This window comes from Mandrillus leucophaeus, unplaced genomic scaffold, assembly GCF_000951045.1.
Source record: "Mandrillus leucophaeus isolate KB7577 unplaced genomic scaffold, Mleu.le_1.0 Scaffold177, whole genome shotgun sequence".
NCBI classification, from domain to species: Eukaryota; Metazoa; Chordata; class Mammalia; order Primates; family Cercopithecidae; genus Mandrillus; species Mandrillus leucophaeus.
In genome coordinates, this window is record NW_012101776.1 from 3,505,092 (window position 1) to 3,523,820 (window position 18,729).

At 34.9% G+C, this 18,729-nt stretch overlaps 1 protein-coding gene across 1 annotated transcript in view; it reads right to left on the bottom strand.

The window, feature by feature from the left end:
- Nucleotides 1–18,729, bottom strand: part of ADGRB3 (adhesion G protein-coupled receptor B3) — a 499,532-nt gene that overhangs the window by 95,012 nt on the left and 385,791 nt on the right. The window contains exon 10 of the mRNA XM_011977290.1: nt 5,090–5,284. Within this exon, the coding sequence (XP_011832680.1) occupies nt 5,090–5,284 (195 nt within the window). The remainder of the gene's footprint in view (nt 1–5,089; nt 5,285–18,729) is intronic.

Genomic DNA, 18,729 nt, shown 5'->3' on the forward strand with positions numbered 1-18,729 from the left:
CTACAGGTGCCCGCCACCTCGCCCGGCTATATTTTTTTTGTATTTTTAGTAGAGATGGGGTTTCACCATGTTAGCCAGGATGGTCTGGATCTCCTGACCTCGTGATTCGCCCGTCTCGGCCTCCCAAAGTGCTGGGATTACAGGCTTGAGCCACCGCGCCCGGCCTTTTCCCATGACTTCTTTACTTACTGCTGTTGTTCAGACCTCTTTCGAAAATTCATAGAAGTGGAACATGCTATACTTATATCAGTGTAGCCTCACTCAAGTCATTTTTTTCTTCTACATAACTTCTATATAACTCAAGTTATTATAAGCAGCTTGAGGGCAAGACCCACGTTTTTCTTCTATGCTGGTAATTAAAATACTAGCAATAATGACATTATGTAGTACCTACTACGTGCCAAGTAATTAATAAATATTATGTATGGACTCATATATTTCTGAGCCTCACCTTATCCCTGGAAAATAGATAACAGTTAACCTTCTGATTAAATATTTATATTTCTGAATTCACCTATGTGTTAAAATTTATTTGTAACATTGAAACTAAAATGCACAGCACCATCATAGCCAACGGTGGACATGCACAAAGTGGTAAAAATTTTGAGTTGGCCAATGTGCATGTTTCTAGCTGAAGTCTAACATGATGATGCCCTGCCTTTTTGTTTTAACCCTTATCTTATAACCAAGTATCCATTTCAGATCTTTTTACTGCCACATGTTTCATACTTTTGGGGCTTTTTTATATTGTTGATTTCGCTGCTTAAAATGAGCCCAGAATGGTGCTGAAGTAGTATCTAGTGATCTTAAGCACAACAAAGGTATGCTATACTTTACATAGAAAATAAGTATGTTAGATAAACCTTCTTTAGGCATGAGATAAAGTGCTGTCGGCTATGAGTCCAATGTTAGTGCATCAACAACATACATTAAATAAGGTGCATTTTAAGTGAAACACACATAAAACAAAGTCATTTTGATTGGTGATGAAAATGTTGTGACCAGATTCTGTTTGCTGTAATGTTATAGACTACACCTATCACAAATAATGAATTGACTATTATCTCTTCTTTATTTCTTTTTTTACAGAAACTAAGAAATAAGGTAGACAAAGATTAAGTAACATGCCTGAAGATACCAAGATAGTTGGACAGGATGAAATTTGATTTTAAATATGTCTGATTAAATTTTATCAAGTCTTAAAGTTTCTGGAGCAAGCAGTGCAAACTCAATCCTCTATTGATAGAGTAAGACTGAGAATGAATTATTTCAGTGGTCAAAAAAAAGTAAACGAACAAGTTCTCTTTTTCTTTTTTTTTCTCTGAATTAGATATTCAGAGCATTTTTCTAATATTTTGTGAAACAATGTAAGTTCCTCAAACATTATTATATTACCTTTAGTTATTCATTTATTGTATCAACAAATATTTGAGTGTCTACATGCTTCAAGTACCAGGGTAAGCCCTAGGGACAAAATAATCTCTCAACAAGCTTAAAAGATATTGCTGAAGGCAGACCTAGCAACAATAATTATGACGTTGTGTATGAAAGTGCTATAGTACGGATGTTTACAAGATTTCAAAAGTCCACAGAAGTAGAAAAAATCTAACCTGCCTGGGATTGGGTGAGAAGACTTTTGAGAACAACAACAACAAAAACGACCTTTAAGCTGGATCTTAAAGAAACATATGTCAGATTAGAAAAGGGAGAGCTACAACACATAGCTTTAATGAATAGTCTTGGAGTTATGGCAGTCCAAAGGTTTGGAAAAGAATATGCTTGAAGGGAAAAGTTTTTGAAATATGTTCTAGTAGATTTCTAAAATAAAATTATTACTGTGGCTTATCATTCCAAAACATATAAGCACATTTTCATTGTATGAGGTTTTTACAGTGTTAACATCTCATAAATCAGGATGGGACTTAAAATGAAAGTCAGATTAGTATTGTCACAGGTATACACACAGCAGTTTTTCTTACTTACAGGGCATAAAATTACGGTGTATATTATAGTTAATATTGTCTAAACCAGGATAAAATATAGTTTTATACTCATATCCAAAGATGGGTACTTTCAGGAAAGAATAAGATTTTAGAGGGAGCTTCACCTTATGACTCAGCGGCTGACCAGGCAAAGCCTCTGCAGCCATCTCTTTAGGGAACAGCTGCATATGCTGCATTCACTTCTCCTCTTAGAGATCTGGTGAGTGACTAGTTGAAAATAGTGATAACGTCATAAATTACTTTCTTTGTTTCTTCTCTTTTACTGATCTATTTCAGTTTTGGCATCAACAATAAATAATGGGTATCATATATATGCTTTGATATGGACTTAATCATAATATGCAACAGCTGCCAAAGAGTTAAATGGCTACATGCAGACAGAGTAATGAATGAAGGGAAACAGCTTTGCTGGTAGTTAACCCATGTTTCTTATGGAAGTAATTGTGCCCATTTTAATGGAATTCGGTGTTGATTTAGTAACGTGATACTTTTGGGATTTAGCCATGCATTTTTCTGTGAAATAAACAGCAGTGATACTTTTTTACTTTGATAAGTTCTAATTATCTTCACTGGATAATCATGATGGAATAAGGAAAAGCTAAACACTTTTTTGGTTTAAGAAAAATGTAGGGGTTATAGATGTTGTTTCTTCTTTTCTCCATTGTCAATGGCAGCAAATTATTGCTCTTAGTAAAAGAGGACATTAACTCCAAGAACTTAAACTGCAGTGGCCCATGTGATTGTAATGCTGTCCTTCAGTAAGGTGAACAATCTGGTAAAAGATTAACTTCACAATTTTATTAATTTCTTAAGGTGAATACACTGTTCTGATTTGTGAAGTTGTCAAGTTTCATGTTAAAGTAATGAAAGAAGACAACTGTACTAACGTTAAAAAATAGATTTGTTGTGAATTCATTTAGGGGATGATAACAATAATAACTTACATAGTTTGAAATTTTCAGGGTAAACATATAATTCTATGGGTTTGTTAGTTAAAATATTTACATAAATCTCTCACATCCTGAATTACTATTATCGAACAGAGATAGATAATATAAAAACAAATACAAGAACAAAGTTTCTTAGTGGTATTTAGAAACCCTGCTGAATTAAATTTTTCATGAAGAAGTTTCCCCCATAGGCCAAAAAATAAGTTACCTTTTAGAAATAATAATGATAATTAAAAACAGGAGTCATTTTAACCAAAGGACCTCATGTGTTGGGAGGAATCAGAAAGACTTATCAGAGTTGAGCTAGAATTATGACAGGCAGATATGGAAGAGGAAGGAATTTAAGATGAGGAGGGCATTCCAGATGCTCCAAAAGACACCAGTAAAGTTAACGACATAGGAAAATGCAGCTGACATTTGTGAGGCGATGACGAGGACACCAATGGGCTTAGGACTTTGTGTATACTTCCTTTGATGAAGTGGGATGGAAAGAGAGAAACCTATTTCTGACTACACTAAAATGAAACAAGATAACTAGCCAAATTGCTCTATTTAATCAAACCAGCTAACGTCCATGACTAAGCAACTGGTTAATAGAATTGTTCATTGAATTTATGCACACAAATAAGTAGCTCAGTCAAAATATGTTCTAAATATAATCTGGTCATCTTAATTTCTTGAACTTCCACACATAAAAATTTTGAAGCCCTACACTTCTGAGAGTTAGAGATTCTTTCATAGAGTACTTTGCCTAATGTTTCAACTGTGAATAGAGTTTATGAGAATTTTTTTGAAATCACAACCTGCATTTTCTGTCAAAGACTTTAAATGCTATTTTTAATGTACATATTAATAGAAGCATTTCAGAACTACAGGGAAAAGTACTTGGTTATTTTATTAACATTTAAAACTTAGGAAAAAGCCTGTTTCACATTTGTAAGAGAAAAAGCATCTTTGAAATGCTCAAATGATAATAATCTTCCCATCCACTCCAGGAAATGTACTTTTACAATTACAATTTTAAATACGGACAATGGGGATATAATATAGAATTCAGCGCCAATAATTCTCATAGCAGTTTCTTTCAGCAGTATATGCATATGATTTTAGCAATATATGTACCCCTATACAAATTAGGGTGTCAGTATTATTTATGAATGATTCCACAATTCCAAAAGCCTTCTTTTCCTCTTTCCCTCAGTAGCTAATTAAAACAAAACAAAACAAAACAAAAAAATCCTGTATTTTCCAAGTGAAATACAAATAAACTTACAAATTTAGAGTAGGCTGAAGGAATACAATACCTAATCTGGGAGTTTTGCCAAATCTTTATTTTAATGAACTTTATGCAGAGATACAGTAAGAACATTATGCTGAAAATGCAGAAATCAACTCAACATTCTTTGTAGGAGGACCTTTTAATCTACACCATAAAAAGAGTTAATCTGAAATGCAAACTGTAGTTGCATTAAAGATGCTTTGCTTGCCATTCAATAAGCTTTGTTTTAATGGCAAAGGCAATACTGACATTGGGTGAGTACTTAAACTTTATTGTGGAAATAAATGACATTGTTCTAAAAGTCTTCCAAGACAAGAAAAACATGCATGAGATGTTACTGAATTTCTTATTTTCTTAGCTAGAACAATTTTCTATTTGCCTTATATTTTTAGGGAATAGTTTGATAAAATTAAATATGTTTTCCCCCCACTAATAGCAAAATCCTAAACAATCTTTCAACTATCTTTTTTGCATGTTATAGTTAATGTATTTTCATTATGCTTAATGCACTTTTAATAGTCTCCTATGGCAAGATGGTATATTAAATGTGGGAATAAAAGATCCATGATACCACCTTGAATTTTCTACAATGCCTTTTATCTGGGGGCTCAAAGCACTTCACGCATGTTCTCATTCAGTATCTCCTTGAGGTGTAATATATGCATTTTATGGGCGAGGACACTGAGGTGGAGAATGACTGAGGGAATTGAGGTCATTTCCAGAGCTCACACTAAGCACAACCTGGATGAGCATTCTCTCCCTTCAGCCTGCCTCCAAGATGGCTGCACTGGCTTCATGGGACCAAACACTGATTGCATCTCCACTAGCCTTTTCCTTCATGAACTTGTCTCCCTTACCTGGACACCATCAGATGCAGGGATGTAACTTGCCCTTTTAAATGTGTCTGTCACATTTCTCAGGATCTCCACAGACATCAGAAGATCGCCTGCATAGAAATTTTTTCTCTGAGTTAAATCCAATAGTGTCTTGGTCACCTGGGACATTCCATCACCTGCCAGCATTCGCTGTCCCTTAGCAAGGTGCTCTTTAATCTGTGATGGTCAAAAGAACAGAGCAAACATCAGAATCTTCATTACCATTTATCTGAATAACTTCATCAAACAACTTTATTTAAAATTGCTCGGTCAACTTAAAATAGCCTTGCAATGCTTGGGAGGATTTGAAAACTGTAAATTGTGTGTATCCCAAACTCAGATGGATAAACATCCAGCATGCAAGAATTAATGAGTGTATACTTTTCGTCAGGCTTGACAAACTTGCCATTTCTAGTTAGAACACACAATTCAACACATTCGGGAAAATGTGTATTAATTTAGGTTCTTAATTGGAGTAAAAATCAAAAATACTTTAGCATGTGGTAAACATGGGGGACTGTTTAGTAAGGTGTGATCAGAGATGGGAGATTATAAACACTTCAAAAATAGCCATTTTTACTTACAAGCTGAGCTTATTAACTTTTGCCTTGCCTCTTAAAATGAACAGATTATAGAGCAGCAAAGAAAGTTATTAGCAGTACAATTTTACTTAAAATATCTTTAAACTTTGGAGATTTACTATGACATGATAGAAAACCAGATTGCTTTAGCTTTATTAAAAAAAACCAAAAACCAAAAAACAAAAAACAGCAAAAACAATTAAACTCTCTGCTGGGTCTTCAGCAACAGAATGAACTATTAAAATGCAAAACTTAAACTAGTTTGATGGCCAGAGAAATGTGCTGCCAATTCTCACATTTGCTTGTTGTATAGTTCAAGGGAGGAAAAATATCTTAAAATGAGAAAGAATAGTAAGGTAAGAGAGGGTAAAGAAAGAGCAAGAATCCATTATACTTTTACTTGTTTACTGAAAGTTTAATCTGTACCTTTTTTTTGCTAAATTTGTTATAAAATTAGCTAAAAAAATCATGAAATAATAATGAACAGGCCAGAGAAACGTTAAAGTACATTAATTGTAATTATCAATTTCCCATCAAGAACTGTGCCAACAAATCTTTTAAAGTAGGGCAATCAATCTGAACTAATCAAAAAAGTATAAATTTTCTAAGTATTATATTTCAAAAAGTGTTGAAATCTCAGATATTTTCCTTTTCTTTTTCTGTAAAGATGTCTAAAATAATTTTGGTAAAATAAAATTTTCAGAGACATACTTTATTTCCATTGTGTTATGCTAAAAGTCATAACATATTTAGGTACTTTACTTTTCCCTATTTTCTTCTTTCATTTCCTTTCATCTCTCTTTGGTAGCTGCCATCAACCATGGACTAAAACCCAAATGATTGACACGGCATCAGTAATCCAGCTCTTGCCTATCTCTATAGTGTCAATGCTAATTGCTTGGTAATGGAGTGGTATTCACGTATTTATTCATGAAAGAGACACAGCACTGGCCAGTAAGAAGGACATGAACCCTCAAAGTAGAAGCCAGCTGGTTTCTACTTTGTACCAGGCTGTACCACCAGGCTGAACTCCAGTCCTGCTTCTAAACTACTGGTAATTATTTGTAATTTTCTGTTCAGGTCGTGTGTTTCATGACTTCAGATTTTTGCAATAGATATCCTACCCTCTTTTCTTCCATGGTCTCTTGTTTAAAAACCACTCATATTTAGTTCTTGTTCTTCTAAATAACTAAACAGTTAATCAAAGCCTTCTCTTGTTATCTCTTAAACAGACATGACTTTTATCACAGAGAATGGTAATTATTTGCTTAAATATTTTTCTGTCCCAATAGTCTTTCTGACACTTGAGGGTAGGCTCCCTGCCTTATTCACAGTCTTAGCAAACAGCATAGCAAAATTTTGTTGCAGTGAATTCAGTTGTTATGCCCTAAGTACACCTTTGTGGTGCAATACAATGGAATGGACTTTAGAGCCAGGGGTGCCTAGGTTTGTGTTTCAACTTTGCAGCTTATTATTCATGTAATTGAGTTCATTGGAGACTCAGTTTACCATGTCTCCTCTAAGATTTGAAAAATGGGTCTATATATTAAAAATGTTTTAAAAGTCATTTTCTTAACACAATTAAACCCATACAAGCCTAAGATAATTAGCAGAAGCTAGAGCATACAGGAAAGCATATTGCTCTCCCACGGTCTGTGTGCCCTACATGCTCTAGTTCCTGTGGACTTCTTCCCCCTTCCCCGGCATTTGCTGTGCTTTAGTGGCACTTGTCTTTTTGTTCTTCCTCAATAACATTAGGTACATGCATATCTCAGGGCCCTTGTCTTGCTTTTTTTTTTTTTTTTTTTTTTTTTGCGGGAGTGGGGTCGGGGCGAGTGTGGGTGGTGGGGACCTTGAATAGTCTTTCCACAAGCATTCATATGCTTTTTGTCACCTTCTCAGAAAGGTCTTACCTGACTTCCTACCTAAAATGGAATCCTTGTCATTCTCAGTCATCTCGTCAGACTTCATCGTGCTCAACCTTACCTGCCATTGTGCCATCTATGTCTTGGTTTATTCATTTTTCTTCCTGTGCCATTAAGATATTAATGTAAGCCTTCTGAAGGAGGAGGTTTTGTTTATTATTTTATTCCCATTATCTAGAAGTTTATTCAATATACTGAATGAATGAGTTAAAGGAATGAATGGGTTAATGAATCAACATCCATCTATGCTTACATTGTTAGGTCATAGGATTAAGTTAGGCACACTTGAAAGACGTAACTCACTCATGGACATAGTCCATAGGAAACACTAGTAACAAATAGCATGAGACAAACACACTACATAACTTAAAGAGGTAGTGCTGCTTTTGAGCTGAAAAATGTCTGGTGCTTTAGCTGCACTTGTCCTTTTGCTCTTTCTCAATGACATTAGGTACAGGCATGTCTCAGGATATACATGAAGTATGAGGAAGGTTTTGAAGAGAAATGAAGCTAATAGAGTCTAACCTAAAAAAAGTCATAAAATTCAGTCCTCAGTTTTGTGCTGGCAATGCAAATCACAGCTGTGATACTCAAAGCTGCAGAAGATTAAATTGTTCTCCATTAGGAATAGAATGTAGCAATGGTTGCCACGGTAAATAATTAATGTCTGACTGCCTCAAATCGGCCCTTTCTCTATTATTTTGGCAACCCATACCTGTGCCTGTGAGGGATTTAACCTGTACAGATCTAATGTATGCTTCTCCTCAAACAAAAACATCACAACATAGAATTGAATCTTGAGAAATAAAACATTTAGACATGCTTTCTGTTTGCATTAAAAATAGTTATAGAAGGCACTGGATGGCTCAACTAATATGAAAGCCAGTCTGTCACGTCTAGGTCAGCATCAAATCTGGCCCAAGTCAGTAGTAAATTAACGTCATTGCCATCTGACAGCTGCTTAGAAGGCTTATGTAGAATGAGTTGTTGTCAGTCCAGCTCTTAGCAAACAGGTGCCCAGATGACAACACCAGCTCTAACAATTGACACTGATTAGCATCCTTCCTGGCATTGTCAGTGAAAAGCACTCGGGACAAATACCTTGTAATATTTTCACACACTGGTGAGACTATTCATTGCCTTTATACAGGGTATAAAGAATGTTTGAATAAGATACGTTTCTGTCCAGAATGTATTTAGTTGAAAGACAATTTCCTAGTTCTTGATCTTCTATCCGCAACACATACATACTGTGAAGAGCTCTCTCTCTCTCTCTTTTTTTTTTTTTTTTCCTTATGTCTACCCTTTCACCACCTATTGCCTAGAATGACATGTCCAAGTTTATCTGCTAGATTGTTTTCCATTTTTTCTTTCTGGATTATGAAGTTGAGAATCAATGGGTTTGCTCATCTTACCTCTTCTCTGTTTCAAACTGTCCTTTATTTGCATTCTACTTCTCCTCCTTTGTTGTTGTCTCTATGGTTTAATTATATGGTTATTCCTAAGATTTTGAATCCCATCCAATCCCTTCTTCAATATTTCTCTCTCAAAAAAAAAAAATGGCCTGATATCATATATCTTATTTAAATACCAACTACTCTTATTGCTACTTCCTTTCAACTACTGTCTTCTCCCTAGTTCTCTTCAAAATCAATATCAGAGGTACAAAATTTTGTTTGAGCCCAACAACCTTTTAAGTTGTAAATTAAAATTTCCAGTTACCTACAAAGTATGCTTTCTGGAAATCTTGCTAGTATGTCATGTTTATGCAGCAGTTGTAATCATAAAATCTAGATTTAAATTGTGGTTCTACTACATATTACAAAGAACCATTGGAAAAATTATTTAACTCTCTCCTAGGATGATTTATATGTAAAAAGGAGAAAATAATCACATTGTTATTATGATGGGTTAATATAAAAATAGAGGTTAAAGGTGGACATTCAGTGACTGTTTCTTTTTCTCCCAAATTCAAGATCCAGTTTCTCTAAATACTAGCTTATGCAGTGTTTCTCTTCTCCCTCCTTTTCCTATAGACACGAGATGGATCCTGGTATAGGTCTTCAGTACTTAACTTCCAGAAGGTTAATTCTTTCTTCAACTGAATCTAATTGGCTATTTATTCTATTCATTAATTTCAATGACAATATTTCACTTACAGAAGTTCTGTTTAAAGTTTTTCATATTCTTTAATTATTTAACTGTGATTTCTGTTCGTTCACATCTTAATGATTTTAAACAATATATTATAGTTTTAAAAATATTTTCTATTGTTTTAAATTTCTTGTTTTGCTAAGTCTCTTGATTCCTGCATTTGCTGATTCTTCCTCATAATGTTTTGCTTTGTGATATTTATAATTATTGTAAACTTATATTCAGTGGGATATATTTATCTTTTGGGAGCCCCAAGTGCCTGGTTGGTGAAACAGTTGTTAGAGATGCTTTTGAGTACATTTCTCTGGGAGTGGAACCTTCAGGCAGTTCATTGGTCCTGAATCAATTTATGCAAATTTTCATGTTAATTCCATCTGTTCTTGGTTCAGACTAGGAGTTTCCATTTCTGAAAGGCAATTTATTTCCTCTTCTCCAAGAAACTCTGTATGAATTACAAATTTCTTAGACATATTGCAGGCCTGAGAATGCATAAGGTTTTTCTACTTCATGAGGCTAGAGCAGCAATACAGTGCCTGGTCATTGCTGGAGGCTTGGAAGGGCATCACTGCTTGTGTGAGAAGTGTTGTTAGCATCCTCACGAAGGCTTTAGGACCTCGGCTCCTAGCACCCAGGGCTTGTGTGCTTTTTCCTATAGTTCTGGCTTTGATATCCTCCTGTGTTAATTTCCAATACCACAGGATTCCTAGGTCTTTCTTTTGAGAGAAGCTATAAGTCAGTATTTGAAAATATATACTTCCTATAGTTTATGCAGAAGTCATTATGATCTATAATGGTCAGCTTGGTTCACCCCACTGCTTTATTATGACTACTACAGGTACCCTAGTAACAATCTGTTTAAACTTCTCACCATTTCACCCTGCAATAATCATGGATTCTGTCTTTGCTCCCTGACTCATGCTATTCTATTACTTTAAATGCTCTCCCAAAATCCACTCCTTAAATTGTTCTCTCTCTTTTCTCCTTCATGAATTCTTTTCGGATAACTGCAGTCATGATATGATCTCTATTTTCAGGCTCACAGAAGTAATCTTGCGTATCTCATATCACTATAGTGTTTGTCCTGTTATCCATTCCACTAGAACATAAACTCTTAAAGAGCCTGTAGTTTCTTCTTCATCTTTGTTTCCCCTATAATCTCTAAAACACTATGTGACACACAAAAGTACCTGTTCAAAGGGCTTGCTGAATTGAACTAAAACTACAGGAGGATTTTTTTACTTTCAGCAACTATAATCCACAAGTGTTGTCAAGGTAAAAGCAGGAGTCCATAATTATTCAAAACAAAGAAATACATAATAATTGGAGAACTTTTACATTTCCTGACAGAATTGTCTTGTAAACTATATCCAATTAATATAAGTAGGTAAATGAATTCAGAAATTTTAGAAATCTACAGTTATATACTTGCTACCTTTAGAAAATGATAACAACAATAATATATCATTCTGACTATATGGCAAGCATGAGAATACATGTTTTAAAGGGGTACTTCACTTGAGCTTTAAAACAATCCTTGGAGGTGCCATAATGATTCACATTTACAGAAGAAGGAGTGGAGACTTAGTAAGGTTAACTGCATTCTCCAGGACTGCATAGCTCCTAAGTAGTGACTATGGAGATCTGAGCCCAGGCAGTCTGATCCGTAGTCCATGTGCTTAGCTAATACTCTATGCTTCACTCAGGTTTTATATGGTGCTTTCATTAGAAATTGTTAAAATGCTTATTTTGACAATATTTAAGTGTATTAATATGTTTAACATGTTCAGAATATTTAAAAATCATTATCAACCACGTTTATGTTAAGGAGAAATTCAATATTTTTCCTATGAAGAAACAAAAGACATGAAGCAACTCACTGGATTCTTGAGGTATTGAAAATTATTTGAGTAGTAGTTGTTATTTTGGAATATAATGTGTAAGCATTTCTAAAGCCATTTACCAATATCTATAGAAGATTTTGTAGGTAGATTTACTCAAGTAGAGGTTGAATAAAAATCTAAGGATACCTTAAAGACTCCATTTCCTTTGGGTTGCGTGTTTTGATTATTGCAATTTAATCATGGAAATAATTCAGAAAGGTTTTTCTTTTTTAATTTTCATATTTCCTTTTAAAATTATAATTATCAGCAATTATGCTTGCTCACATTGCAACACTGTGAGCATCACTGCTCCAAAGAACAAGTCTTAAAAGTTTCTGTGTCATTCATATTTACTACTATTAAGATCAACAGTGAAAGGGGGAAAAATGAATCTAAAAATAGTTGCTCTTCAGAGTTCTAGATTAAGCCTCCTTGTTCTTTATATAGAGAGATGTGGAGAGGGTCACGGTTTAAAGAGTAGGTGTGTCTCTGAAATAACCTTATTCTTTTCTTTTCAAGCCTCCCACTGCCAGCCACAGTTGCCGCTATTGTGTGAATCTTAAAAAAAGGTTTATCATAGTTGCTCTGTGCAAATGACACATTTTAAACATCATATATTTATATATTATTTTCAGCATCAACTCCTCCAGTCCATCTGTAAGGTGTATTAAAGGCTTTCACAGTTCTAAGTGGCTCCAATTAAAATATAATTATACATAGAGCTTTTTCATAAAGCAACAATCTAACTATACATTTTTTAATTTTGTTCATAATCTGTCATATCCTAAGACCAAAGTCACTCATTGGACAATGGTATTTGATTATTTACAAATCTACCTGAAGTCTCCATGAAATATAGAGATTATTCTATATGAAAAAGAAGATATACCCTTAGTTCTGGTAAATGAATATTTCTTAATTTTCCCTATGTTTGATATGAAGAGTTTGTGTTCATCTCAGGGTTGCCTTAAAGTGAAAAGATCAAGTCTGAAAATAAAATCATTGTCTGGAGACAATATGATAGGGCAGATTTGGTCCAGAATTTCACTGCATAAATCATATAGGTATCACACAGAACTCAGAATTGTGGGTTGAACAGCATTTGGCCAAAAGTGCTTTGCATATCCCAGTTTCTTGTCTGAAGAATCTCTGAAGTAAGAGATTGGACGGCATGGATTTGAGAACTGTAAATTATTGTTATGGGAATAAACTGAGCCATGGAGAAAACTGAGTCTGGTATTTACTGTGCATATTTTCCTGTAAAACCTGAAGCTTCCAAAATAAGAATGAGAGCATAGTAAATTTGCCTACCCAATATAAACAATGGATAGCTTTAATTTCAGAGTTTTTGGCTAGAATTTGACAAAACTGCAATCCTGAGCAAAGGACATATGTAGGTGAGACTTCTTGTCTAAACATCAAACAAATCTAGATGTTCTCATAAATATTTTGAGCCAGCAGATGGAACTAGAGCATGCTCTATGAGCTTAAAACAGTATAGTGGCCACAAACTGGCGCCCAAGCTTTTAGGAACCTCCCCCAATCTGAAGCAGAGCACTAAGTAACATGATGTTTCTCTATGGGTTTCTCAATTCTATTTCCATTACTTGACTTTTCTGGTTCTAGGGATTGTATATCAGTCAGAACAGGATAGATTATGCTGTGCTAACTACTTCAAAATCTCAGTACCTGAAAGCAACAAAGGAATATTTATCACACTGCATATGCAACCCACATCATCAGGGAGGCTCTGTTTATTATAATCCTTCAAGGGCTTGAGATGATGGAGGATAAAAGACCTTGCAATGGCAATGAATGACACTCTCAGGCCTGACACGGCAATAGTCACCTCCATGCACAACCAATTGACCAGAACTAGCCACACAGGTACCTAACATCAAGGGGGTGAGGAAGTACAATCCTCCCATATGCCCAGAAAAGGAAAATCAGGTATCATCTAATATGATATGTTTTGTGATGGTATAATGCTAACTAATTGTCATTTTACTTCTTTGCCTCTCTCCAGTGCCAATGGATTCATTCATCAAAATATCAACGCTGGATAAAACCTACCACAGTGCTTCTCAAACTTTAATGTGCAGTGAATTACAAAGAGCACTTTTCAAAGTTGCTGATTCTGATAAAGTAGGTCTGGGGCAGAGTCTGAGATGCTACATTTCTAACAAGCTCTCAGGTGCTGCTGATACCTCTGGTCCTCAGAAAACTTTCTGAATAGCAAGCCTTTAACAAATGCCTTCCCTGCACCTGCATTCAAGTAGCTCAACTTTGTTGCAGAAAAATCATAACCAAACTGACAGCTATACTCTAAATTCTGTATTTCAGACTTCAGGTTGTATGCAATGCAGCCTGCTAATCCTATTATATTTCTCTAATGGGCTTATTTTCAACCTTCTGGAAATTACTGTTTTATACCTTTTCATCTCTCTTGAAAAGACACACGTTTCTTCCTAAATCCTCACTCTTAGCTAATGATCCTGCCTCATACTAAATGGAGAAAAAAGAATCCATCAGATGAAAACCCCATAATCTCTCCCACACAAAACCCACTAAGCTCTTTTCACTGTATTCATCTTTCCCATCTGCTTTCCTCTGGTTATAATGGAGAAAGTATCTTTTCTCCTACCAAAGTCAATTTTTTGACATTTGCTATGGCTAACATTTCTTTTTGCCTTGTTGGGTATTCTTGAATTGTTCATGTTTCTCTTCTAAATTTTTACTGGATAATTTCTTTTAACATATAAAAATGTTATAATATTTCTCATTTAAAACTAAACAAAATAATACGAAACCCTTTTTTGGCCTTACATATCCTCCTAACTACTACCCTATTCTTCTGCTCTCATTCATTATCAAAATTTAGAAAGGGATGAATACACAACCTTTTTTACTTCCTAATCTCCTGTTCTTTGTGTTGATGACTTCCAAAATTATTTCCTGTCCAGAAATTAGAATCTGAGTTTCCGACTCCCATACCCAATTACATTCTCCAGATTTAATAGAAACAACCTTTGACAACCCCCAACCTCATCTGTCCCAAATTATTCCTCGTGGTCCTGCCTTCCCTGCCTCAGAAAAATGACATTATAACCAGCCAAATGTGATTACCAACCTTAATAAAGGACACCATCATCTCTCGTCTGGATTACTGCAGCAGGTTTCAAAGCTTCCAGTCCTGCCACCCTATGGTCTATCCCCCATAGAAACCTCATATGACCCTCTTTAATTAGATTTAATCAAACCATCCCTCTTCTCAATGCATTGCCATTGCACTTATTATTAAATCCAAACTCCTAGCAAAGGCCTTAAGGCACAGCTCTCCAGCCTCATCTCATGATACTCTCTTTCTGCTTACTACCTCTGGCCAGTAGATCTTTTTGCTTTCTTAAAGACCTCAAGGTATTTCCGAATGTCATTTTCACTACATGGAATGTGCTGTCATTTCCTGACATAGTCATTCTCTCCACCCTTTACACATTCATCTCATGCATTCATCTCATCTTTCAGGTCACAGTATTAAATGTTATTTCTAAGAAGAAATAGAGAGACCTCACTGTTTGTTTGTTTGTTTGTTTTTTATCTGAAATCATTTCCAAACATTATTCTGTATGTTGGCACCCTGCTAATTTCCTTTAACATATAAAAATTTGAAGTTATTTTTAATCTCATCTCCTGTCTATTTATATTTATATTGAATTTATTGTGTATTACATTCAAGTTGCTTCCCCAGGTCCTTTAGCTCTACTTGGCACATAGTTAAAGGTCAATGATTATTTGTATAATGAATTAATGGGTAGATGAATGGATAAATGATTGAATAACACAGTATAGTCTCTTTTGTAATTTTTTTCCCATTGGTATTAGTCTGAATATACTTCTCTATATAATTATATTCGATTACCATTACACTATACAATTATATATACTCTCTCTCTCTCTCTCTATATATATATATATATAAAATATACTATACAATTATATTCCAGCCTATAAATAAGTTTCACTTCAAAAAGTTTCAGACGAGATCGGGCCCACTCAGTGTTGTATGGCCGTAGACACTTCAAAAAGTTTCAATGCCTAAAACTGACTCTAACATTTATCCTCCAAGTCACACTAAAAGCATACTTTGGGAGAAGCTTAACACTCTCCTTGGCTTTTGTTGATATAATCAGTAATAAGTTATAAGGTTAAAAATAGAAAAAATAGTATATCTATTAGAGATATTTCATATATATACATATATGTATGTATATCTATATGTATGTATATCTATACTATAGTATATCTAGATATACTAAAAAATAGTATCTCTATTAGAGATATTTCTCACATATACATATATGAAATGTACATATGAAATATACATATATGTATATATATGAAATATCTCTAATAGATATACTATTTTTTCTATTTTTAACCTTATAACTTATTACTGATTATATCAACAAAAGCCAAGGAGAGTTTGTATATGTATATGTTTGTATATTTATGTATATGTACATGAGATATATATATATATATCTCATAGGCTTCCTTAAAATTTCAAAGGGAACACAATCATATGTGACTAAAGATTATTTTTCTTTTTTATAATACAATTTAAATCTACTGGTTTGGGATAATGTCTCACTTATGTAAGACTAGTGATTTTTGTCATTGCAACTAGAAAAACTCACATAAATTACAAAAATGACACTTTCAAGGACATCAGAGAGCTATGTAAGTAGTGAGAATGAGATGAACTAAATTGCCAGAAAGTAGAGATCTTTTCTGAGGTAAGCCAAATATGTCATTCATTTTTTTTCTCTCCTGTGAAAGTTTGTTAATTCCGGGTAAGAACTGAGGGTCAAGCATGGGTCAGGCAGATTACCTCTGGGGTAGAAAGAGAAATTAATGTAATTTGGTTGGCCAGAGATGGAAAAATACAGTGAAAATTTCAGGGGCCCTAAAAATCCTGCTCAGATTTTTTTTTTTTCTTTCCCCTCATGAGACATTCGCTGAGCTTTTGACCTGTGTAAAAAGCTGAGGAGATAGGATGAAAAATTATTAAATGCAGAACTGCAATTTTCCCTTTCCTTTAAGAGCTTTGGGAACTGAGGGAAGAGTCCAGTGTTAAGCACCCAGTTGGCCTCACCCTCAAGACAGTTGACAGATTTGAAGTTGCTTGGGCAGAAAGTTAGAACGTGGAAGTAGCAACTACTGAAGGCTGAGCTGAATCTCCCTCGGTCTCTCAGAGCTGACAGGATGGGCACATGTAGGCTCTAGAAACATCATGGAGAAAGGCAGCCTAAGCAGATGTAGTCTTATTAAAAGTGCAAAATAGCCCTGACTCAGATCAATTTCTGATTGAATTAAAGTATCAACTCCTCATTGTATTTGAATAGCTAAGGAAAGGAAGGATATTTTCTGGGATACATTAGCCAGTATGATTTGAAGACCATATGTTTATTTTATGCAATGTCTGACATTCAATAAAATATTACTGGATATGAAAAGTGGCCAGGAGATATGACAGACAAAAAGCAAAGCAAAGTAGACTCACAGATTATGCAGATGTTACAGTTATAAATGTACTTTGGGAGGCTGAGGCAGGCGGATCACGAGGTCAGGAGTTCCAGACCAGCCTGGCCAACATGATGAAACCCCATTTCTACTTAAAATACAAAAATTAGCTGGACGTAGTGGTGGGTGCCTGTAATCCCAGCTACTCAGGAGGCTGAGGCAGGAGAATCGCTTGAACCCCGGAGGCAGAGGTTGCAGTGAGCCGAGATCACAGCATTGTGCTCCAGCCTGGGTAACATAGCGAAACTCTGTCTAAAATAAATAAATAAATAAATTACAAAATAGACATTGTCCATTCTTTGGAGAGTCCCAAAAGTGTTCCAATATTAAAAACAGAAACAAGGTGTATTCTAGACTAGGAGTCAGTAAACTATAGCCTGCAGGCCAAATCCAACCCATTGCCTGTTTTTGTATAAAGTTTTGCTGAAACACAGCCATGCCCATTTGTTTATTTATTGTCTGTAGCTGTGCTCTTGTACTACAAAGCAGAGTTGAATAGCTGCAACAGAAGCCATATGGCATGTAAAGTCTAAAATATTGACTATCTTGTTCTTATAGAAACAGTTCACCGGCCCTGTTCTAGTCTTATAATACAATAAATAAAGTTACTACAATTGAAAGCTTTCTTAAAGGCATAATGGAAAACTCATTAGGAATCTGTGAAATATGTTGTAAACTCTGACATATGAATTGCTTAGAAAAGAAAGATTTAAATAACACCTCCCTTCCAAGTTTGTTTGTTTCCCATCAGTGTCAATAAATGTTAGCTATTATTATTTGCTGAAAACACAGGGAACACATAATTTTATTCAGGACCACATGTTAAAAACTCCATAACTGTGGAGCTGAACTCAGATCTCAAAACTCTAACAGGCGGTTCCAAATAAAATAAAGAGGCTTCTGCCCATTTTAGAGAAAGCAATGTCCTTTAATTTTCCTTGTTATTGTTGGGTTCTGCAATGATTGTTTGAATTCCTAAATGAGTACTCACAACATTTTGGAGTGTGGCGACAATAATTAAAAGGCAGTCAAATGCTATGTCTTGAGTACTAAGAACAAAGTTGTCCACGTGATTTCATGAGAGGACTATGTAGTTAGAAATACATGTATATGGATGCAAAATCAATGTAATAATTAGTAATAATAATAACTCACAGTTACCGAATGTGTACTACGGTCTGGTAACAATCCTGTTCAATTTGTCTGGAGTGACTTCCTTATTGATTCAGGGTTAAGAACTTCCACGTGATTATAATGTTGTCAGGATTAAGAACTACTGATTTAGGTGCTCCCGGCTTTCCATTACTTGCCATGTTCCTGCCTTATTTTATTACATAGAACTTGCAGAACAGGTAACTCCTGTCTCGCAGGCTTACTCACCCTCACCTAATTGGTTAATACTTGAAAATTAAAACCATCTGCTCGTTCCTATGACCAGCTGAACCTCGGCATTCATTTATTGGTTTCTTAATTGCTCATTAAAGAAACAGTAAGACTAG